Source organism: Xiphophorus couchianus, chromosome 2, assembly GCF_001444195.1.
Source record: "Xiphophorus couchianus chromosome 2, X_couchianus-1.0, whole genome shotgun sequence".
Classification (NCBI taxonomy): Eukaryota; Metazoa; Chordata; class Actinopteri; order Cyprinodontiformes; family Poeciliidae; genus Xiphophorus; species Xiphophorus couchianus.
In genome coordinates this window covers 27,104,177-27,128,433 of record NC_040229.1, presented here as the reverse complement: position 1 = coordinate 27,128,433, position 24,257 = coordinate 27,104,177, and the positions used below count along the sequence as shown (strand labels likewise).

The 24,257-nt window shown below is 38.7% G+C and overlaps 1 protein-coding gene across 9 annotated transcripts in view; it reads left to right on the top strand.

The window, feature by feature from the left end:
- The window catches only part of LOC114152889 (pleckstrin homology domain-containing family A member 7-like), a 141,140-nt gene that overhangs the window by 4,007 nt on the left and 112,876 nt on the right, over positions 1-24,257 (top strand). Inside the window, exon 1 of one of the 9 annotated variants that reach the window (XM_028031055.1) lies at positions 18,641-19,028. The exons of the other annotated variants lie outside the window; for them this stretch is intronic. Within the exon in view, the coding sequence (XP_027886856.1) occupies positions 18,877-19,028 (152 nt within the window). The 5' untranslated portion in view covers positions 18,641-18,876. Of the gene's footprint in view, positions 1-18,640; positions 19,029-24,257 lie in introns of those variants that run through there. 9 annotated transcript variants of the gene reach the window in all.

Here is a 24,257-nt window from a genome sequence, read left to right as displayed (position 1 = left end):
AGAAGCTCCTGCTCTCTCTGGAACTGCGCCTTCAGGAAGTCATCACAACATGGCTCCTCTATTAACGTTTTTACCAGCGTTTCACTGAGAAGGCGTTCCTATAATGAGCTCAGCAGATGTGCAGTTCCACCAATTAGTGTTTGCTAATTGCTTCTAGCTAGTCTTAAGGAGCTGAGTGGTGGATGGCTGCTCTGTGAGGTGGAAGCTTGGAAACTACAGCTCACAGGAAGAGCTCTGTCCTCGAAGGTGGGGTTAGGTTCACCCAGGTGTTTTGCACAGCTGATGGGTTGCCATGGAGATTGAAGGATTTCTCAAACGTTCATGAAGGAATTAAAGCAACACTCCAGGTCTGTTTTTGATGACGGAATAACATAATAACAAGACGTAAAGCTCAAAAAAGTTGATTTTACATAATAAAATTAAAAAGGATTGTCTCTATGAAGGTTTGAAAGAGGCAAAAGCAAATGAGGTGGATTAGAAGTGCTTGCCAACAACTGATGGTGTCATCCAGAACACTTTGCTGCAGAATATGGTGTCTGAAGCCTGGATATTAAGCTGTTAGCATGTCATGACAGTCTACAGACTGTGGTAGCAGCAGCGGACTTCAGTGAGATTCCTTTGCAAGAGTGACTGTTACCGGAGATCCTTCCCGCCCGCAGCTTCACCGTCCATAACGAATTTACTTTGATGATATGAGTCACAACATTTAATTTCCCTTTAGGATAAAGTATTTTTGGATGGAATCGAATCGACTGCGGCAAGTGAACAAGAAGCAGCCTTGTGCTGCCGAGGCTGCAGCTGTTGGTTTTAAACAAAGCTCAGATGTCCTCGGAAAAACAATATAAAGCCAACTATTAAGGAACTTCACGTTTCCTGGCTTCCCCCCGACCACCACCTGTACAGAGCGACCTGTCCTGCACAGAACGGGGGACTTTTATTTCCTCATCTTCTCCACCGGGCTGCCCACACATTTAATTGGCTGACAGACGGTATTTCTCAAGCCAAAGTAACAAAGGGAAGTGATCTCGTCTTTGAAATCCAATATCCTTTTTCACTTCAAACAGAGACTGTTTATGTAGAGAGCCACGGTTGTGTAACAGCCCTTCAGGGGTCCACCGCTGGAGCCTCTTCTATGCGAAAAATGTTTTTCGGCTTCTTATTACTCCACAAAAGAATAACATACTCACCACCTCACTCTTTTTGGTTTAGTGCTGTTTCCAGTGGGTTTTAACTATCCTCAGAGCCTGTTATTACAATGGGAGCATGTGATTTATGCTATAAGTTAGCATAAATCAACAGTCTGTAAATGTTTGTAAGTCCTGCAAAGTCCATTTCCAACTAGGTTCCTCATTGCGCCATGCAAGGACAAATACCGACTCTGACAATCGTTCATAACTGGAACCTGGGCGATATGGACTTAAAGTTTTATCACAATATTTTGCGATACCACTGTGATAAAACAATAAAAGTGACGACAAGAACTGTTTTCTACCTCCTTTTGGGTAACAGTATGACTGTGTGTCACAGCAATTAGAGTCCCACAAACACAAATAATGTTGAAAATAATTCCCATTTCTAATGCGCATCTTTACGACACCGGTCACATAAAGAAGTGAGTAACAGAAAGTCACATTTACCATCATACATAGGCGAAAATATTGCAAAATTCCTTGCAAATATTTCCAAATTAGCGCCACGAAATCTTTGATTTTTATTGCAAAAAAATCCAAAAGCAATCGCGTAATCCTAGAGGGATTGTTCAATACCGGTTCATTTGAAGAAGAACTCATCAAATGGAGACGCCAATCAAATTTTAACAGTTTGTTAATGGGACTGTACAAATATATTCCGGCACAGCTGACCCTTTGAGAGCATTCATGACCTTGACACGGCCCAAAATGAAGATGAGTTTGACAACAACATTCTGTTGTTTGCCTGGGCTTGCTCTGATGAAGCCCTCCTCTGTTTTCCTTGAGGCCCAGTTTCTGGGAGTTTCTGGCTTCCAACCCTAACAGGTCGTTTTCCTTCAAACATGCTTCAAACGATGCGTGTTTGCCTTAAAATAAGACCTGCGCGCGTACACACCGAACATATGTGTGGTTCTCTTTCCCCTTCAGGGGGCTAGTAGTGGGTCAAACTGGCCCGAACTCTCCGGTGACTCCCAGAGGGGTGCTGCTGTTGTGAGGAGGTGGAGAGATCAAGTCTGGGGATAAACCTTCAGCAGGAATGTCTGCACTGAGTTTAGCTCTACTGAAGGGGACTGAAAGAAGGCATGAGGTTGGGGGGGGGATTTCATTATTTACACACCCACACACACACACAACGAAACAGAAGAGGGATGGAGCAGGTTTGATGTCAGAGATTCCTGCAGCTAGCCTAGGACAGCTGATGCAGTCCTACAAACCTCATTATCCTCTGCTTCAGCTAATCTACAGAGGAGTGATAAAACGGTAACACGGTGATTCCACTACTCGGCCCGCGACTCTGCTTAAGGCACTTACTGGCTAACGCTGCTGACCAGATGAGCCTGCATCGCGCTGAATTAAAAATAAAAACAGATAATCAAGAGAAAACGACAGGTTCCAGGGATGCATGTGCTGCTGTAATTTTGTGCAAAATTTAGTAGGTTAACAGGGAGAAACAAATGTTCATATGCAAGATGGTTACAGCTATTGATTATTTTAGTAATCGATTATTCTGACGATTAATCGGATCAAAAAAATTGGTGCATTCTCCAGGTTTTCCATTTAACCTCGCAAGTCTTTTTTGTAAAATGTTTGAAATGCTTTAAAAGATGCAAATAAACACCTGATCCAACTCCTCCTTTTAAATGTGAAAATAAAAACATTTGTTGCCTAAAATGCAGTAACATAAGTCTATGCATAAGTCTAAAGAACTTGAGGAGTTTTGGCTGAAACACTTTCTAATGCAAAATGTAAATATATTTTTTTATAGCTTTGGCTTAATCGCTGCTCTGAATTTGTTTTCAGGAAATTTCCTTTTTGAGTCTTAGTTTTTCTGTTAACGATTAATGGGTTACTAAATTATTTCACTATTATTTCAATACTCAATTAATCACGATTAACCTGATTAATTGTTTTGCCCCTAACATACAGACATTGTGAGAAAACCATAATGCACTGAGTATCTGTTATGTAAAAGGAGGAATGACTACAGTAACTACGGCTCATAAGATAAAACAAAATTTACGACTGAATTTTACTAGGTTTATTATACTTGTTTAATAAAGAAATATAGCAGCAGGAATAGGATAGTTGGAGATTCTCACGGTGTGATAACCTGAAATAAAATGTACCACAATATGATAGTGGCATTAGAAAGATTTAAAACAGAAGTGTAGACAGTTAGAGGTAGTTTTCAGTGATCTACTGAACAGAAAGTGTTTGCTGTGACGGACTCCTGGGTGCTCACATCAAGCGGTAGACCTGAGAAAGACCAGGCTTGTCTTGTCTGTATCTGTTCTGCTGTCGGTCCCAGTGATTTCCCATCCTTTGGATTAGGAGAAAGTCCTGCTCAACAAAGAGCTACAGTACATATTGAGTCTTAATAAATAAAACATACCAGCGCTGCTTATGTCTGGACTGTTTGTTTTCTGCAGTTTTTTAGTTTTCTCTGCTGTCGTCTATCCGGTGAACTCTCCTCCATTCATCTTCCTATCGGTTTGTCTGAAGGTTACTTCTCTATAGTCTTTCACATAGCAAATTCCTCTGATTCTGCTCTCTGGATGACCTCGGCACGTTCTAAACAGACTCACGCATTTGACAATAAGTCATACTTTATCCTAGCATCAATATGAGATGACCACCTGGGCCGTCTCTATGGCAACCCAGCAGAAAAAAATGATTCCTAAACAGTAGGAATGCACCAATCAGATTTTTTTCACTTCTAATACAATACTGATATCTGAGGTTTGGTATCTGCTGATACCGATACAGAAAAACAGTGTTGAATCCTTTTTAACACAGACATAAGTCTACTGAATTACGAATTTGTTTGAACAGTATAAACAGTATAAAAGAAAATAAAGTACAAGAGAGCACCGGGCATTTGACATAACATGAACGATAAAATGAGACCAGATAATGAATTTACCGATAATAATTGAAGATTTTGAAGCGGCCTAGTCAAAGTCTGGACTTTAATCTCAATCAGAAGTTTGAAAATCCATCCAGTGTGGCTGAAATAAACAATTCTGCAGAGAAGAGCAGGCCACAGTTCCTCCGTTTGTATCGATTTGTGACACATAACAGCATTCAGTGCGTTCTTAAAATCACAGCTCATGCAGTTTGAACTCCAGAGAGGTTGGCACAGCATGTGAAGACAGACTCATCACTGTCTGAGCTCATTTTGATGCTGCCAGCTTCATTATTATCATCATTAGCCAACCAACAAATGAATTGATGTTTCATAAATATTAATTTCTGCACTCCTTGGAGCCATTTCTTTTCTTTCTTTTTTTTGCCACTGCGTGTGTCGCAATTAACATATAATTGTGGAATTAAAGGTATTTTTGAAATCCGTGACCAAATCCAAATCTGTGACTGTCATTTATAATGAATAATTATCCGTTATTCTACCTAAGACTTGTATATTTGATCATTTTTGCCACAAGTAGAGTACTGTATATCTTTTATGTCAGAAACATAAAAAAACTTTGGATTTTTGACACATTTGAAAAACATGCATCATCCTACAGTAAATTCTGCATATTAATAATAATAAAAAAAGGTTTCTATACTGTATAAACACCGTAAATGAACGGTTTGTTTGACCTTTTCAGGACGACAGCTTTGGTTAGGACCTCCGGCTGCGGTTGCGCTGAGTCTCCCAGATAAATGTTCATGCACCTAATTAGGCTGGTATTGATGGGCGGTCACTTGTTTGAGATTAGACTGCAAAAATGTAGGTAGAGACTGCAGAATACAAAGAAGCTGAAGATGTTGTGTAGCTCTGAAATTCAGCGTAAAAATCCACATATTTCCAGCAGTAAAATCAACAGAAACCAGCAACTGTAGACCGTGTTCCAAATTATTATGCAAATTGGATTTAAGTGTCATAAATATTACATTTTTTGTTGTGCTATTAAATTTATAGATGGTATTGTGTGTCAGGGTTCTTTGAATCACTATAATTAATTTCAGAGAGCTGGTTGATTAGTTTGTCTGGTGAGTCAATTAAAGGAAATCTACTTAAGAAGGATGTTCCACATTATTAAGCAGGCCACAGGTTTCAAGCAATATGGGAAAGAGAAAGGATCTCTGCTGATGAAAACCATCAGGTAGTGTAGTGCCGTATGACAAGATATGAAAACATTAGATATTTAACGAAAACTGAAGCGTTATCGTACTGTGAAGAGATTTGTGGCTGATTCAGAACAAAGATGGGTTTGTACAGATAAAGGCAAAATGAGGAAGGTTTCTGTTAGACAAATTCATCAGATTAAGAGAGCAGCTGTTAAAATGTCCTTACAAAGTAGCAAACAGTTATTTGAAGCTGCTGGTGCCTCTGGAACCTCAAGGTGGAGGATCCTCCAGAGACTTGCGGTGCATCAACCTACTATTGGGCCCCTAACCAGAGCTCACAAGCAGAAACGGTCCCAGTGGGCCCAGCCGTACATGAAGATTAATTTTCAAACAGACTTGTTCACTGATGACTGCTGTGCAACCCTGGATGGTCCAGATGGACGCAGTAGTGGATTGGTGGTGGACGGCCACCACATCACAACATGGCTGTGACGTCAGCAAGGAGGTGGTGGAGTCATGCTGTGGGCCGAAATCATGAGGAGAGAATCATTGGTCGGCCCCTTCAGAGTCCATGAAGGTGTGAAAATGACCTCAGCAAAGTAGATGGACTTTCTGACTGATCACTTTCTTTCATGGTTCAAAAAGAAGAGCCGAACCTTCAGTAGCAAAATCATCTTCATTCATGACAATGCACCATCTCATGCTGCAAGGAATACCACTGTGTCATTGGCTGCTATGGGCATGAAAGGGGAGAAACTCATGGTGTGGTCACCATCCTCCTCTGACCTCTGACCTATTGAGAACCTTTGGAGTTTCCTCAAGCAGAAGACCTGAGGGTGGAATGCAGTTCATATCAAACCAGCAGCTCTGGGAAGGTTTTCTGACATCCTGCAAAGAAACTCAAGCAGAAACTCCTGAATTTCTTTACACAGACTGGTGTATTCCAGCCCTTCTTTCTGTTAAGTCTGATTTTCTGCTGATGAAAACACATTTAAGATTAGAATATTATATTAGACCAATAAAAAAAAAATTAGGTACAGAAATGTAGGTTGAATTAAAAGTATGGATAATACCTGGAAGAAAATTATCTTCAAAAAGTACTTTTGTTCTGACAAATGAGCTTCATTGGAACTTTAATTTAAGCAGTCTTCATCCATCCATTTTCTAACACCCTCGTCCCTAATGGGGTCGGGAGGTGCTGGTGTCTATCTCCAGCTAACGTTCCGGGCGAGAGGCGGGGTCACCCTGGACAGGTCGCCAGTCTGTTGCAGGGCAACATAGAGACAGACAGGACAAACAACCATGCACACACACACACACACACCTAGAGAGAATTTAGAAAGTCCATTTAACCTGGCAGTCATATTTTTGGACTGTGGGAGAAAGAAACTCTTTAAAAACTTGGAAAAAAATAGACTGTTGTTTTTCTACCAACTTTACAAATGGTGTAACATATTAAGAACTTCTGTTTCAAAGCTCCATATCGGTTAAGCAGCCATTGTGCCTCCAGAACACCTCCCACTTCTGCAAAGAGACATTTATTTTTTCCTTCTTCTTCCATCAACACATGCAGAATATGCATATAGACCCGAGCCGGGATTCGAACCCAGGACCTTCTTGCTGCAAGGCAACAGAGCTACCTACTGCGCCACTGTGCAGCCTTGAACAGTCTTCAAATGTTTAATTTGATTGAATCCTTTTCTAAATATAAGTAGGTTGGGAGTTGGGGGGGTAATGAAAATGTTTTGGGTTTTCAGACTTAATTCACAATTCCATGATTTAAAAGATAAAATCTGGAATTCAAGATTTTTTTTTCAGCAATAATGTCGTTTTTGTCTTTGATTTCCTACCTCAGGACTAGGATTTTAGTTCAATTAACTAATCGTTTTCATTTTCCAGGCACTGACAGAATAATAAAGTCATTTTATTCACTTTTTGGGCCTCTAGAACCTCTTAGTTTAACCTGCTGTTCTTAAACTGGGTCCAGTTGACATGCGATCCTTATCCGACTTTTTGATGGCACTCTGGATGGCCCAATTTACTCATAAAAAAAAGTTTGATTTGTTCCACAGCCATTTGTGGAACGACTTAAAAACGTACTCAATAGTTTTCAAATCGTCTGCCGTCTGAGCGGTCATGTTGCATTTTATCCAACATTTACGTCGGCGTGAGGCGTGCGTCATAATTCTGCGCCAGAAGAAGCTTTTTATGATCTTGTAGACTTTTAATCTTGATTTTAATGTTGTCTGCTCCAATTGCTCAACAACTTTAAAACTGACCCGCAGACAGCGCCGTCCGTTATTACTACGTTAAACAATGCGCTGCTGTGTGACGTCTATGTTCACGTCAAACTGTTTCATACAGAAGTCTAATTGTGGTCACATTTTGTTAGTAGTTTGAACAACCGCAGCCAAAAAAAAGAGTCAAATTTCAGCAAAACCTGAGCATTGAGATATGCTGTGTGAACGTAGATAAAGCGATTTGCCTCATATATTAGAGAGAGACACTGAATAATTCAATGTCTTGCAGTTTCACAGGGTTCCTGCCAGAAAACTAGAATTGGCAGCACAGTGATTGAGCGCTGCCTGACTGGCAGAATAAGCACAATGATAGTATCATGAAGCCGTGACAAAGAGGCTTATCTCAAAGCAGCTTACAATAATGTCAGGAGTGTGGCCTTCCAAGATCTAAACCCGCCAAAGCCCTGCGTTGTACCTGGCCGCAGATCCCATCAGCTCTGGAGTAATTGTCCTCCGGAAAACACTGACATTATTAAACCTTGAAAAACTTTTTTTTTTCTTTTTTTGCTGAGCGAGCCGACTTCCTATGCAGCAACCTGTGATGTCATAAGCTGACTCACTCAAAACTGCCAACATGACAGAAGCAGAGGTGAAGAGGACAGCAGATCACATCCGCTATGAGGAAACAGTGATTTTCAAACATTTTACTCTTTTTCTACATCTCAGCTCTTTTTTTTGCTCTGACTCATAGCCTTGAACTATAATATCTAAAACATTTCAGTTATCCAGAAAGCAGAGTGAGTATTTGTGATGACACATGTTGGAACCTTGTAGAGCTGTGCCTGGTACAATGCTGGTGACGGATGCAAGCCGGCGGGTGTGATGGCTTTTGTTTTAAGCCTGGGAAGTTTCGCCAGATGCTTAATCACTAAATGAATCCCTGCAGGTGCATTTAGGTAGATTCAGTACAAAAAGTGAAACTCATATTAAATAGACTCATGACACACAATGTCATTCATGATTCAATGTTTATATCGGCCAATTTGTTAGCATATCAATGTACAGTACACCCAGTACTTGGTCTGGACCAGGCCTGTGTGATTAGTCTGAAAATTAACCAACACCGAAATTTATGACGATGTCCGCCGCCATTTTGCCCTGTTGCTTAGTGTCAGTGAACGCAGCTTCCTTCACACACGTCACGGCCAAACATAAGCAATTGGGTAAAATCAGAACCAATCGTTTCAAGAATCCACGCCTTCAGCAAGCAATACTTTCTCAATCTCCCAGGGTCCAGGCTGTTCATCTGGAGCAAAGCATAGAACTAAAGGCTGGCTTTTACCAGGCTAGGTTTTAAGGGAATATAGCTCACTGAGTAGAGCGCTGTTCTCTGAAGCTGGAGCGCGTAGGTTCAATTCCTGTTCAAACCAGGGCTTTCATTTCATTTTGCTGTGGGATCAGTAAAGTCATTTAGAATGTCATTTCTCTGCCAAAATGAGTCAGCACAGTGAAATAGCTCACTGAGTAAAGGAACACACTCTGAAACCTGGGAGAGCAGGGTTGCATCCTGCTCATTCCTGTTTTTGTTTTTTTGTTTTTTCCATTTCCCTGTGGGATCAATAAAGTATTTTTAAATTTGACTTCACTGCTGACATAAGTAGCTGAAGTACAATAGCTCACTGAGTAGGGCAGCATGCTCCGTAACCTGAGAGTTCAGATTCGAATCCTGGTTGAACCACATATCAACGCCCATGTCAAGTGATGTGGGGCGGTGCAGTGGTGGTACCTGCTGGGTCGGGCGAGAAGCCCATTATGACTGCTTGCATAATTAATTGGTTTAATCCCAGATAAATATCATGTCCATTCCAGTGGACGTGTTGTTTGACCAAAATTGTGAATCTATTGGTGTATTCAAGTTTTCTGTATTGGTGCAGAGTTATCAAATTAATTTGTAATTCAGCACATTTATGTCAATTCAGCACTATTTTTCTGTATTGGATGGGCGTCGGTCGATCCTAAACCTCAGATATCGGCATTGGAGGTGAAAAAAGTGTATCGGTGTTATGTACTATACCTTTTTATCACTATTTGACTGTAATGAGATCCGTCATGTCCCTGTACATGTGTAGCTCTTCTTTGTGAGCTTAAATGAGAAAAAGCAGCATCTCGTAGTAGATGACGATTCCTAAAAATAGCATTTTCTAAAAATCCGTCAACCTAGAACAGAAAGTGATGAATTGTATTGGTGTGAAGAACGCAGGGTTGGTTTGTGTCTGTCTTCTGATGCTCTTTGTTCTTTAAGCAGAAAGGGAGGCTTTGTTTCGCTGTGACGCCGCGGCTAAAGCAACGAACCAACAGTTTCCTGGCAGACAGATAAAGGCTGCAAGAGACAGCTTTGTCAACAACAGCTTTTTTTGTTGCTTTGTCGGTGTGAAGGTGCGAACTAGTTTTTTCTGTATTTTCTTTCTGAACAGCAGGAAAGTTAAAGATTATTGCTTGGAAATGTCAGCCCAAGGACAACGACTAAATCAGCTGCGTTTTGCTCTTGATTTGCTTGCTTGATGGCACTCCTACCAGACGTTTCACCACAAAATGAGTTTCTCTTGCAAAACATTCTAGGAATTTCTTTATTAGTTTCGTTTTTTTAAATTTGTTTATTTATTTTAGTATATTAAACATTGCCAAAAGGTCAATATTATCTTGACCTCAGCTCCTGCTTTCAGTTCATTTATGTGAATAACAATGGATAAGAAATATTTGAGGAATTTCCAACATTCTTTGGGGCAGTATCTGCATCTAGTAGTTAGTAAGCAGAAGGTTTTCTAGTTGAAGGATCTTTTACACTACAGTGCATGAACCACTGTTGAACCACTTGGAGACGTTGACTTCTTTCTTATGGCAAAACAACATATTGAAAAGTAACCTACTTAACGTTAACTTACCAATTTCACAAATCCAAATAACAAGACAAGGCTCCATTCTCTGTCCATTTTTATTCAATATTTACATAACCTCCCTAGATAATGTTTTGCAGAATTACAACATTCGCTGCAAGTTTTATGTTTATGAGATTTATTTCTTGTTTTGCTTCTTAAAGGAACAGGTCCAAATTTCCTCCAGCTTAAGACTGAAGAAATAGAAGCGATTGATTTTAATCCCAAAAATGGATGCAGGTCTAAATCCACGTGGCATTGTGGATACAGACCAGAATTTTACTTAAATCACATTACTAAATCTAAAGCAGTTATTTTTAGCTATTGCCAAAAAAACAACTTCCTGTCTAAATGGGACACAGAACTAGCTTGTGTTTCCATTTCTGATTGTTTTCGTCAGAATTTCTATAATGTCATTGCTTTTATTAGCTCAAATTTTCCGTTTTTATTTTTCTTTTTATGCAATACCAAACATTTTACTGTTATTTTTTACTATAATTTATGTTTTTAAAGTGATGCTCTTATTTCTGTTCTTTTACTTTTCTTGCTAACTACTTTGAATTGCTTCTGTGTGGCATAAATCTGAGCTGCAGCCGCCTTATGGAAGGACAGGGATTAAATCCGGTAATTAAAACTTCATAATGAAACCTTTGACAAGTAAAATGAACCCAGAAAAATTAATGCAGAAAATTTTATATATTTTTTGTAGTATTTTTATGTGTAATGCCAATAATCGTCTACATTTTGTAGGCTTATCTGAAGCATGTTTCACACTGAGGAAGAAATATTTGAGAAAATGCGGTAAAATAAATGAAATATCAAGGCACAGTTTCTATCTCTCTGTGATTAACAAATATTAAACTTGTCGCGCGGCTTTTTCGCCCACTGTCGCCATTAATTCTGAATGAAGCTGCTGGCACTTTAATATAAAACTTGATAATATATGATTTATTCAGTGTCATCACTTTTATAGCTGGAAGAAGGCATGAATGTTATATATCCCCACGTCTAAAAATGGACTTTATTCCCAAGCCGACCATTATTTTTTGATTGAGGAGTTTCATAAGATTGGAGCCTTGATCAGGGTGACGCGTGGTCACCTGGGTGAATCTGATTGGTCCAATCGAGAATCGATAAGTATAAGACAGCAGGCTCCATGACTGAAGGGCAGAATATCTAATATTTGACTGTGTTCACTAAGATTTCAAGAAAAAGGTGGAGTAAGAATTGAAGGTCTGAGGTTAAGCTGCAGGAAGGAGGTTCACTGCAGATGAGACGAGACCAGGACAGAACAGAGAGTCCTGCTTTCCCCATGACTCACTGGATTCATTCAGAAAACCCACAGAGAGTTAGTCAGCTCCTTTCGCTGATCTACTGCTCAGTGGATTCATGCGTGGATGTGTCTGTGTGTTTATGAACAAACAAAACACATATATACACCCACTCATGAATCTGCAAGGAAAACCTCCTCGGTAAAGCTTACAAATTCAATTGAAAAGCAGATGTCTGCAACTTTTTCTTTTTGTGCAATATTAAATTAACCATAAAGGTAAATGTCAATATTTTTTTTTAAAAATGCACTGATCAGATTTCCCATCTCTGGATACCAATTTTGGACTAATTTTAATTATTCTTTTTTTTTTCTCCGAAGAATTTTTGCAGCGCTAGTGGCTCGCATCTTCTCGACAGTAGGCAGACAGGAAGGAGGGTGAGAAGACATGCGGCAAAGGTCGTCGGGACCGGGAGTCGAACCCGCGACGTCCGCGTCGAGGACTCAAGGCTTCCAAATACGGGTCGCGCTATCTGCTACGCCACCACGGCACGCCGCTAATTTTAATTATTCTTATACTTAAAGTGTTAATTTCTTTAACCTTTTAGGAGTGAATTGTCATTTATTATATGTATTAGAAGCAGAGGTTATAATCTTGTGTGAGGGAGGAATTGTTGTGAAACAGGATTTTCCTCATATTTCATAATTAAGGTAAAAAATTACGAAATGTTCCCATTATTAATACATACTTTACCTGTACTGTAAAACACCGTATGGAGCAGTATTAGCATTTTTGCAAAAGTGAAAGTTGGGCGTATGTCTTCTTCGGTGGTTTTCATATTGTTTTCTTTAATTGTTCTTAGTGCAGCGCCACCACAGGCCAAGAGGGGGACAGGCTTTTCAAAGGGTTTGTTTTGTTTAACACAGTGCAGTGTGAAAGCGAACCTCACCCGCTGAAAATATAACAAAGGCTGTAACTTTGTTTCCCTATAAAGCCAAGTCTACCAGTCAATCAGTAGGATCATGTGCAAGAAATGTTTGCATTCACAATTCTGCTCATTTAAAGCACAGTTACCATTAATCAGTAGCATACCGGCCATAAAAGCTGATAGAACCATTAGTACTCGTTGAAAACACTGGGTAAATCTAGTGATAAAGTAGCATGGTTCTGGGATTAGTTTAGCTTAGCTTGTTTGTATCCAGTGGTGTTTCATTTTAGTCCTGGCGGGGTTCTTCTTAGCTAGCATATCCCTTAGGGGAGTCATAAATGAGTAAGAAAAAGATGGGCTGGTGTTCACACATACAGACTTTTCTTTTTACCGGTTTGGCCACGTTTTGTTTTAATAACATAATTAGCAGCTAACGCTAACTTGTTTTGTTGCTTGTACTAGTCTTGCCTCAGGCAGTTAGGGGTGTGTACCCTGGTCATTCAGGACTTACATGCATATCTTTTTCTTTGAATCAGTCCGGTCTGGTTACTTTGGGTGGATCAAGGTGACAGTAGCAGAAGATGTGCTTAAGTTGAGGAGGAGTGACATCTAATTATAACTTCTGACAGAACATGATGTTGAGGTATATTTGAACTACACTTGTCCCTTATGGCGTCCTGCTGCCTTTTCAGGGAGTTTGAAGACAGAAAACCAGTTTAGTTTAGAGTACAGACTTCAGATCAAAATTCCATTTGCAGTGAAAACCTTGCTGTTTTCCAACCTTTTCCAACCTTGCTGCTGCTTTAGCCACACAAATATTTTATACATCTCTCTTGTAGCGGCTCTTCTTTCCTTGGAGACATATCCTTGAATCAACTTTAAATCTTCTATCCTTCATGGTGGGTGAAATATAAAACATTCAGACAAATGGCTTCACATTCTAGAATTACTCCGCTCATGGGGGGCAGCATGTTGTAATAAGTCTGTTTCGTTCGGTCTAATTTCTTCCCTTTGTAGGATTTTGTTCAAATAATCTTTTGGTTGAGTCATTGCTTGTTTGGACGTTGTTCCCTCTGGTTTTGGATGCTGTGAAGCTGGAAGAATTTTCACTCTTACTTTCTTTTTATTAACTTTTGGACAATTGTTTCCATGACAACATGGTATTGTTTTGCAAATTCCATGGAATCGTTTCATCGAGTGAATATATTTACCCTCGATTTACCTGTTTCCACCTGTTCATAGTTGTTTCTCTTGGTTGCCAAGTAAGCATCGTCAGGTGTGACCAATTGTCAATAGCAAAAAATATATATGATTTTATATAAAACATTAAAACAGCAAACCAAGAATGCACCGTTCCACTCAGTGTAAACACATCGCCCCCAACCCAGTGACTGGTTCTAACTGGCTCACTTCAAAGTCACCTCCTGCTGAAACTGGGAGCCATATTGACCCTTTGGGCTAAAAATGGTGACAGTAAAGGTGGACTCTGGAGACAGTTGAAAGGAAGGGTGCACATCGCTCCTCCTTTGGTTTAAAAACTAAACAGACTTTCATATTATCAATGTCTATTACATGTAAAAAAAAAAAAAAACACATTAAAATATGTGTTCTGACAAATGCATGTCTTCATGTTTATATTTCAGTATATTTGACAATATATCAGAAAGAAACGTGGAACATGTACATTTTTATTCTTAAAAAACAAAACAAAATATCAACTTTTAGATTAACCCCTGAACCCTCACCCCCTAAATCACCAAAAGCGCCTAAAAAGGTATACCCAAATTAAATCAGCTGCTGTTCCTGAACAATTTGGAGTACATGCAAAAACTTGGTCTGTTTATAAAGATGACTAGCTAAATTTTCTATTTTTGCTGTCAAAAATAGCAGACCAATTCATCTGTAGTAGAGAAGTTTTATTGTAATCTGATGAAAAATACAAATTTGGGGAGTCAAATATCAAAAAATACAAAATTTTGTCAATTTTTGAAATTTTTTGTCAGTCGGTCAAATTAGCTTTGGAAGCATTTTTGTGGTCTTATAAATCTTTATTAAACAGTCCCAGACCCCTACAAAAACTTTAGCCTGTTAGGACCACACAGCAGGCTGGGAAAAATAGCTTTTGGGGCTTGGTTTCAAAATATGTTTTTTAATATGGAATCCCAAAGATGCCATGTCTGCTGTTAGGGTCAATATTGAAATTTGTTTTATTTTTCAAAATGACATTTTTAAAGAATTTTCATTTTTAAAGTAAGCTATTTATACTGTGTATGTTCATGTTTTACAATACAATTTATATCTATATAAAGAATGTCATTACAAATAAGTGTCCAATTGATTTCTTTTTTAAGTAATCGGCTTTCAAAAACCCCATCTTTATCTACTCAAAGGTTGGTTTGTGGCAAGGTAGACCTACCCCCCAAAACCTCAAAAACCGTTAGATATAATGGGCTGAAATTTTTTTCTGGTCTTTTCTGGTAATACACTTAATAGAAAAATGCATTTAGAGTACTAAAAATCTAAAGAAAAAAAATTGACTGCCGGTACCTATTCTAATGGTACTCTAGCCCAATCCGCTGTTGGTGAGAAAAAGTCTTGTAAACACCGTTACACATGAGGGCGCACACAGCCTGACTTTGACGCACACATTACGCGTGGTTACGCATGCAGCTGGAGGATTCATGTCAAAACAAACCCCAAAATGCCTTATATCCTCATGACAGGACACGTGTTGGCTACACATCTGTGGCTTTAGATTTAGTTTCCGAGTTGAGCAGTCAGAAATATTCCAGAAAGAATACAGGCATGTCAAAAAGAGCTCAAGTCGCTCCCTGGATATTATTGGCTCGGAGAATGCCATTTCATAACATTATTGGTCGAATGCGGTGTCAATCAAAATATTTGTAGTTTTGGTATTCCCCAAGGATCTGCACTGGAGACACCGTTGTTTAGTCTTTATATATATGATCTTAATAATAATAATAAATAAACATAAATGATCTGTAAGCAATGAGTCTCACATCCAAATGTAATTAGATGACAGTCATTTACGTTTATGCAGCTGCTAAGTGAATGGCAGCATTTAAATACCAAGAGAAAACATGGGTACTGTGGATACTGCAAAGCCTGATTTCTGTTACTGGAGAAAAATTGACAGTTGTGTCAAATATACAAATAATACAAATATTTAGGATGAAGAATTGATTCAAATCTTACATTAAAATGCCCCCCCAAATTAAATCAGTTGTGAAAACAGCCAGGGACTGATTTCAAGGGTGTGGGCCCCTGTTGCACATTAACATGCACACACACACACACACCCACACACACACACACCCACACACACACACACACACACACACACACACCCACACACACACACACACACACACCCCACACACACACACACGCACACGTTTGCGTGGCTACCTTTGTGGGGACTTTCCATCGACTTCCAGTCATTTCTATAGCCTAAATCTTATCCTTATTCTAACCTTATCCATTACATACCTAACCCTAACTAAAACTCAATTCACACCTTAGTCCTAAATCTGACCCCTGACTCAAAAACAGCGTTTCTCCTTGTGGGGACCAGGCTTCTGTCCCCACAAGGAGCAGTGGGTCCCCACAACGTAGTACCGTATACGTCAGGAAAATGGTCCCCACAAGGTATTAGAAACTATCTGACTAGTTGGACCCAAGCCTCCTGTAGTAGTTTGAGACCGGTAGATGCAGTTTGGTGTTTGACACAAGCCATTTGGGCGACTGCAGTAATATTTGGAAGTCGTAAATACTTACTTACTACACAGTCAAAACATTTATTTTGACTTATTAGATTAGTTAGCACCGAGTAGAGAAGGCCATTATGGTGCTTTTACCTTGCGGGGTAGATTAATGTCAATGTGAAGGGTTATTTTACTGACTGTTTCTCTCCTGCTGTTTTGGAGATAAGTCCAGAACAGCAGGTCCAGAATAGACCTGCTGTGTGTCTTGATCCTCTGCACACAGCAACATTAGTGCATCAAAGAGTATTGTTCTGACAACGTCTCACTCTGTAGCTGATATTTCATCTCTCATTCATGTTCTCTTCTAGTTGATGCATTTTCCCCCTGCCTCTTGTTTTCTCTCCTTCTTTTCCTTTGTGTTGCAGACATAAATATTACTCTTTGATCCTATTTTTTGGTATGGCACATGAATGGTTGTTCATCTCTGTCTGAGAAGTAAGTCTGAAAATGGATGTCTTGAATATTTAACCTCGCCATGAGGCTTTAGTATTAATTCACAGATTCTAACAGAAAAAACGAAGTGCATCACAGATTCATCAGGCATATATTTTTAGGAATATGAAGGACTGGAATTTGAAAAAACAAGGAAAACTTCTGTCTAAATGGTCGATTTCCTTTAACTAACATAAGAACTAATTAGGTGGTGTGCTGAATGTCAAACTATTTCAGGTTACTGCTCCATAATTTAAGATAATAATGTGTACTTACAGTATTTAAAAATCTAGTTTTAGTATATTTTGAAAAATTATTATTATTATTAGCTATTATAATAGCTATATTCTATTTTCCCCTATTAGAAAATAGCACCTAATAAATAGTAATCTGATTAGGGATTCAATATTTTTCATTGTTATAGTGAAAACTTTCTTTTCAACATAAAAATGTTCACCTCTTTTGGATCCCTATGAGCCTCAACAGATATCAATAAATACAAAAATATGGCTAAATGCAGTTATTGTACGTGGTTTAGAGTCAAGAATCATACTTTTAAATATCGCTGATGTTTTTATAGAAACCCATTTCAAAAAGTTTGTATTCTTTCCACATAACTCCCTATCTTTTTTATCTTCTCTTTTATAGTTGATACAGTAAATATCAACTGTATTTGGTATAGTTGATATAAAATGTGAACTTAACATTTTAAGTTCACATCGTCCACCACAGTCATCATCATCAACATATTTTCTAGTTTTTTTTGGAACATAATTAAGTGTTTGCCTTTTGTTCCCACCTAACCAACAATGATTATGCGGCTGTACCAAGTGAATTATGAAATCCGACTGAGTGGAAAAAAATAGAGCGGACCTCTTTACATTTTTGTAAAAGTCAACTTTCTGTTACAAATTGTACTTTAAATAAATGCTGCTCCCCACAAACAATGTACAGAGAGGTTCCCCACGCATCTATTGAAATGTCAACAGAATTATTGATTTGGAAACATGGGTACTTTGTGTTCTTTGGTAGAAAGGGAAATTAAAATGATGTTTTCCATCAACATCATTCGCATTTTTTAGAAAATATCTCTATCGCAACCTTCTGATAACTCCCTGACATTCTAAGCTCGGCAACAACTTCCACCTGAATACATCCGGTTTGAGACCTCGCAATGAAAACGGACATATGGTCATCTGTTTGGTGTCGTCTTGGTCACTTGGCATCAAAATGTGAACAGCGTCATTAGGAGGACTGTTTAAAACACCATTTCAATACATGAATCAAACACCTGTTGTGAATTTTGCTCCTTGTAGGAGAACAGCAAGTTGTGAAAAAAGTACCGAAACACTGAACAGCTGGACATGTGCGTTCAAAAGTTTAGAGGAAGTTCCTTTAAGTTCAATCTGCAATGGTCTTGAGATTAACCTAAGGTATTCCTTTAGGACATGGAATTATAATTTGGAGCCTGGAATGAGAAATATGGAGAACACTTGTTGAATTTCTCTACATAGCAAGCCCACTCACAGCTACGGCGTAGGTTTGACCGGTCTTTCTCAGGCCGACATGACTGATGTGGGATCATCTGCATCTGAAGCTTGGGATTGGAAATTGCGCGGCCTCCGTCTGTGTTCCGCGCTGGGTTCTGAAAGGGCGCTCACAAAGGAGGGATTGAAGGACTCAAATACAAACGGCGACTGAGACAAACAACAAGATGGTTGATACAATGTTGTGGACTGCAGGGTGGTGGGAGACAGAAAGACTTCTGTCAGAGTAAGGAGGAGGGTAAAGGCTGTCAGGGCCAGGCAACTCCAACATCAGCCGCTCTGACTGGAGAGAAGTCGACAGCAGCCAAAACAACTGATGAAATGTAAAGGAAGCACTTCTTCTAAGGTCTCCTGACTTGCTTGAATGTGGAAGTATTACATCTTTAGGAAATGGAAGATGCGCAAAGACAATGAAAGTGGTTAAAGACCAAGCATCTGGACATTTTATAGCTTTTTTATTTTCTTCTGTGTGAAGAATGGGTACCTGCTGCAGCCATTTGCCCTCACTGGAGGCTGGTCACGAGCCGGTCGCCATCAAACGTCACGGCGTCTGGTCAAAAGCTCCTGCAGCGGTTGCTAACCTTAGTGACCATGAGTTCTCCACCTGGGATCTCACATGTGACGCAAGGTAAGAGAGAGTTCTTTACACAGCATGGCTAATCACCGAGCTCCATGGAAATGCGGTCGCTTTGTTGTCTGGTCTGTGCCTGAGGGGCAGGAAATATAATGTAGCTCATTACCTAGAGAAGTACCATTCCCAATGGTACAGTAACTTGCATTGTTGCCACATAATGAAATATGTAAAGTGTCATTTAGTTTGCCAGGTTATAGCAATGTGATGTAAAACATGTGAAAGTAGAAACATGACATGGAAGTAGACACAACTGAAGATATCATTGCAAAAATACAAAACTTTATCAAGGGTTTTTAGTGTAGTTTTTAGTGCAAATATCTTTGTTGTCTTTAAACAAGATAAAACTAACTTACAAGCAACATGAAGGAGCTTGTTTCAAGTAAATAATTCCTTAATATTAATGGAAAAAGTACTAATTCCATTGGAAGATTATTTCACTTGTAACATGGGAGAAATATCTTGTAAGTGAAAATATCTGCCAATGGATAGGCGTGTCACAATAAACAATAGATCAATTAATCACATGATAAATTAAAACAAGTTTAATGATTTTCATTTACACGATTGATCATTTTTCTCTTTTCCCTCTTTCTTTCAATAACTGGACAACAAAAGTCGAATCTGGTGGTTTGGTCTCAACTAGCTCTTTCTTTGAAAGACAGTTTTGTTTACAGAGACTTCATAATCCATTTGATTTGTTGTTTTGTTTATTTATTTGGGATATTTAAAATGTCTTCCAGTTTCAGTGTTAAATGTTCATTAGAGTTTAAGTTTATTAATCTTTAAAAATGTGTTTTTACATTATCATGCCAGTACCATTATATTGCATGAAAATGCTCTCAAAACAACAATATTAGTGTTTATCGCAATAACTTTTGGGACAATTTATCGTCCAGGAAAATTTATCGTGACAGGCCTACCAATGTATCATCAGTATTAAGGGATTATTTGCTTAAAACAAGCTCCTATATCTAGCTGGAAAATTTCTTGTAAGTAAGTTCTGACTTATTTCAAGTGTACTAAGATATTTGTTCTAGAAACCAGACCAAAAATACTTGGTTAAGACTACACGCCTGGACACATACCATCACCAAGAGGCTGTATCTTCATTGATGCGTATTTCTTTTTATTGTTAACAGGCAAACACACCCTCACTCCATTTCAGCTAAATAAGAACTGTCTGACAGCTTTAGGCCCGTATAGACGGGAAATTACCGCCTGCATTTTGACACGGACAAGGCAGAGGAAATGGGGATCACCGAAAAATACACTTTTACCCAAAGGGAACTGGCTGTAACAATTTATCTCCCATTGTTGCACTTTAGATGTTATTTCAAAATCCATACAGAGTCTGTCATCAGTTTGGCTTGAAGCTACACAGGCTGTACGTCACATTTCACTTTAATGTTTGAAACCACAGATGCCCAAATTCTTTACATTGTAACACATAAAAAATGGCCTAAAGATGTAGAAACTCAATCTTATTTGCTCTTTTATTTAAAAGAAACAACTTTTTTTTTTTTTTAGTTTAACCTCCTCTATATAAAGTTGCACGTAATAAAATGTCTGAGCAAAACCCTTGATCCACTTGAGCAGCATGTTTCCCTTAAAAACGGATCCAAAAATATTTAATAGTTCATTTGTCAAAGCTGGAGAAAAAGCTATGGCGTCTATATTCAAAATGCATTTTTCTTCTCACCATCTGATCTGGCATCTCCTGGTTGTGAGCATGAAAATTTGGAAAGTAAACACAAACATGCAATAGGTCTGTCATCTGGGCCACCTGACCGCTCCATTTCGGATCGTGTCAGATAAGCATCTTTAGGCCTGGAGGCCATTCATCAGCCGAAGCTGCGGCCGCTGATAACTCCTGGACCATTGCTTGTACTGACTTTATACTGATCAGTAAAGAGACTAAAACTTGCACAGCGGACTGTGACACTTAATATCTTTAACAACTTTTTTTCTACTGCAGTAATAAACTTGAGCTTCTATAGCAACTTATGTTGACTCTGTTGAACTCAGCTGCCGACAGCCAGACCTGTTCAGTTCCTTTATTTGTTTTGCAGCCAGTCAGACATTTCAAGTGTGAAGAACAATATAAAAGTACATAGACAACGTTAAAACAAAGCATACAAGCACCAATTCATAAATATATAAAACAGAATTAAAACATTGTTACATTGCACAACCATGTATGTTAACTCTAGTTTAAAAAATGCTATATATATCAAATATGACTTAAAAGAAATTTCACTTTGTCATTTAACACCTGGGAATTGGGCCTCTGTCTCTTTAAGAAACTCCACCTTCAGGAAGTCATCTCAACATGGCTCCTCTATTCACCCTTTAACAAAGTTTTTACCACTATTGCACTGAGAAGTAGCTCATGTAATGAGCTTAGCTGATGTGCAGTTTGCTAATTGCTGTTGGCTAGTCTGAAGGAGCTGAATTGGGGGGTAGACGCAGAGGAGAGCTGGTCTGTGAGGTGGAAGCTTGGAAACTGCAGCTTTGAGGAGGAAGTGCATCTTGAAGGCGGAGCTAGGTCCAACCAGGCGTTTTGCACAGCTGAATGGTTGCCATGGGAGATTAAAGGATTTCTCAAACATGTATGAAGAAATCAAAGCAACATTTCAGGTGTGTTTTTGATGAGGGAATAACATCGTAACATGACGTAAAGCTCAAAAAAGTTGACTTTACACAATACTGTCCCTTCAAACTGCTAAAATGTTGTGTTGAGCATAAGGGAGAAGACATTTTGATCTCTTCACTGCGGTGTTTCTCAAGAAATCACCACGTTCGGTATGCCTTCATAATTCATACGGCTCGGGCGAATGAGGATGCTGAATTTGGGTTAGAAATGTGTTCCACTTGAGAAATCTCTCTAAGACGCCACAAAATCAAATCCCCCTGATGTCACTGTGAAATCGCATGAATATGGAAATGCTGGCATAAATATACAAATCGGCGACAATGAGTCGGTATCCAATATATTACAGTGGCTTAAACCGCAGACCAGGAAATGCTCATGGTCTGCAGTAAACCATTTAGCTCTTTGTGTGATTGCCTTTGCGCCGTTTGTGGGTGTTGCTCATGGGAGACATCTAGTGATGTCAGCTTACATATCTGTTATTTGTGGACGGCTGTTGCTTGTGTATCTGGAGAGGGACGTCAATTATTCATAAGGACTGGTTTATCCGCTTAATGTGGCTCTTGTTGACGTCGCTGTAAAATATAGGAACAACTCTGGTTTTCTATGTCAGACTTCCACTTCTTTCAAGATTCTTACCAGCCCATTGTAATAATATTAGCACTGCTGTGACAATATGTGGTGCTCACCTCAAAGTACCTGTTTAGATGTCAGATGTGTTTGTCTAGTCCCTTAAGTGGCTGATAAAAGTTGCCTTTTGTAGTCTTAGTAAAGGCAGATCAAGAACAAAACAAAACAAAAAGATAAAAAAGAGAGAAATCCACAAGTATTAGAAATGGGATCCAAGTGCATTTCAGAGTGCGGAGTCTTTCAAGTGTCTTTTGATGGACTAGAGACCTGTCTAGGGTGTAATTTAAAAGAAAACTAAATGTGGTGTTTTATTCTACTTGTACTTTATGGGAAGAAGTCAGAATTGCCATTTTTGCCCTCAGTTAGGCTAAAGAAAATTTTAGAGCTAGAAATATCCAATGAGCTTTTGAAATAGAACGTATTGTTATATAGTTTTTGATATCTACTACAGAAAAGCTGTAATTTTTACAGAATAAGTATTATTATCAGGCTTAAAATTAAAGTAAAACACCAAATGTTTGGAAAAAAGATAGATGCATTATTTTATGTGAAATGTTGACATTTCCACATACACACCCATTCAATAAGTTAGAATATGATTAAAAAGCTGATTTATCACAGGAAATGTCTAACTTTTTTTCATAAAGCTTTATAAAATTCGTTCATTATTAAATGAAGTGAAAAGAAAAGCAAAAAATGTACATTTTTGTTTGCTCTGATTGAAACGTAGTAAGAAAGTATAGAAAAGTGACTCTAAAACTGAGGCACCGCGCCGTAAATTTCAGACATGTTTTCAGTTGCAGATGCCCAAAAACAAAAATAGAACAAACGTCGAGTCACGTTTATAGTATTACTCAAGTAAATGATGTTCTTTTGTGGAGAATGTGCTTGCTTGTGTCAGTCCGATCAGTTTCTGCTCTTGGCTCTAACTATTAAAACCTTTCACTGTCAATTCCCTTTGAAGGCTGACTGAAAAGGGTCACTTCAGCATGGGGAGCCGGAGCTTCCTCTTTCCTCCGACAGAGAAACGGCAAGGGAGAAGTCCAAACCATTTCTGTCTGTCAACCCAATATTAATTTGTGATAAGTGATGCATGCAATATATATATATGTAATTGCATAGTTAATACAGTTCTGGCTGCTAAAGAGGGTCCAACAATATTATTTGCAAAGTGTAGCTAGTAAAGCAGTTGATGTACGTATTAAATGTACTTATGCACTGTTTTTGTAGACAGTGGTTATTCAGCCTTAGCACTGCATTAAAACACATTTCACCTTCAGCTATTATGGCTAAAGCGCTCAAGCAGAATTACTTCAGTCATTATGCAAGCTAGCTGTTGGCAAAGAAATGTGTCGTTTAATATCGCTGGGGACGATTTTCTTTCTGTTACTGCAAGGTAAAATCAAGTGAAGAACGGAGCAAAAATGATGTAGGAGGTTTGGGGTGATTTCAGACTCTCGAGTTATTCTAATGGAAACTGAAAAGCACTCATTTACAAGAGGAGAGGTACACATACTGTACTAGAGGAAATTTGATGGAATTTTCTAAATCAGAATAGTAATTCAGGGATTCTTTGATACTTGTTGCCTATTTTACAACAGTTGTTTCAGTGCCAGGATGGTTCCTTTTTCTTTCAGAGGAATACCTGGAGAAAATCCAGATGATTTTTTTTAGCAATTTTATAATAAAAAGTGTAGTAAAAGAAAGTTTTTTGAATAGACCTACTTCTGCATTTACTTCTGTGAATTCTCTGATATATTCATGGTGTATCAGTTCTCTCATCTAGTGCCAGCGGGGAAAGGATTCGACTTCCTGTGAACATCTATAGGAGAACAAGAAGGACAGATATATTAGAAACATGAATAAATGGATAGAAGTGGCAGAAAGTGTCACTGCTTTTTGAATTTTCTAAACCTGTTAAGATGTACTTTAATTTGCTATGT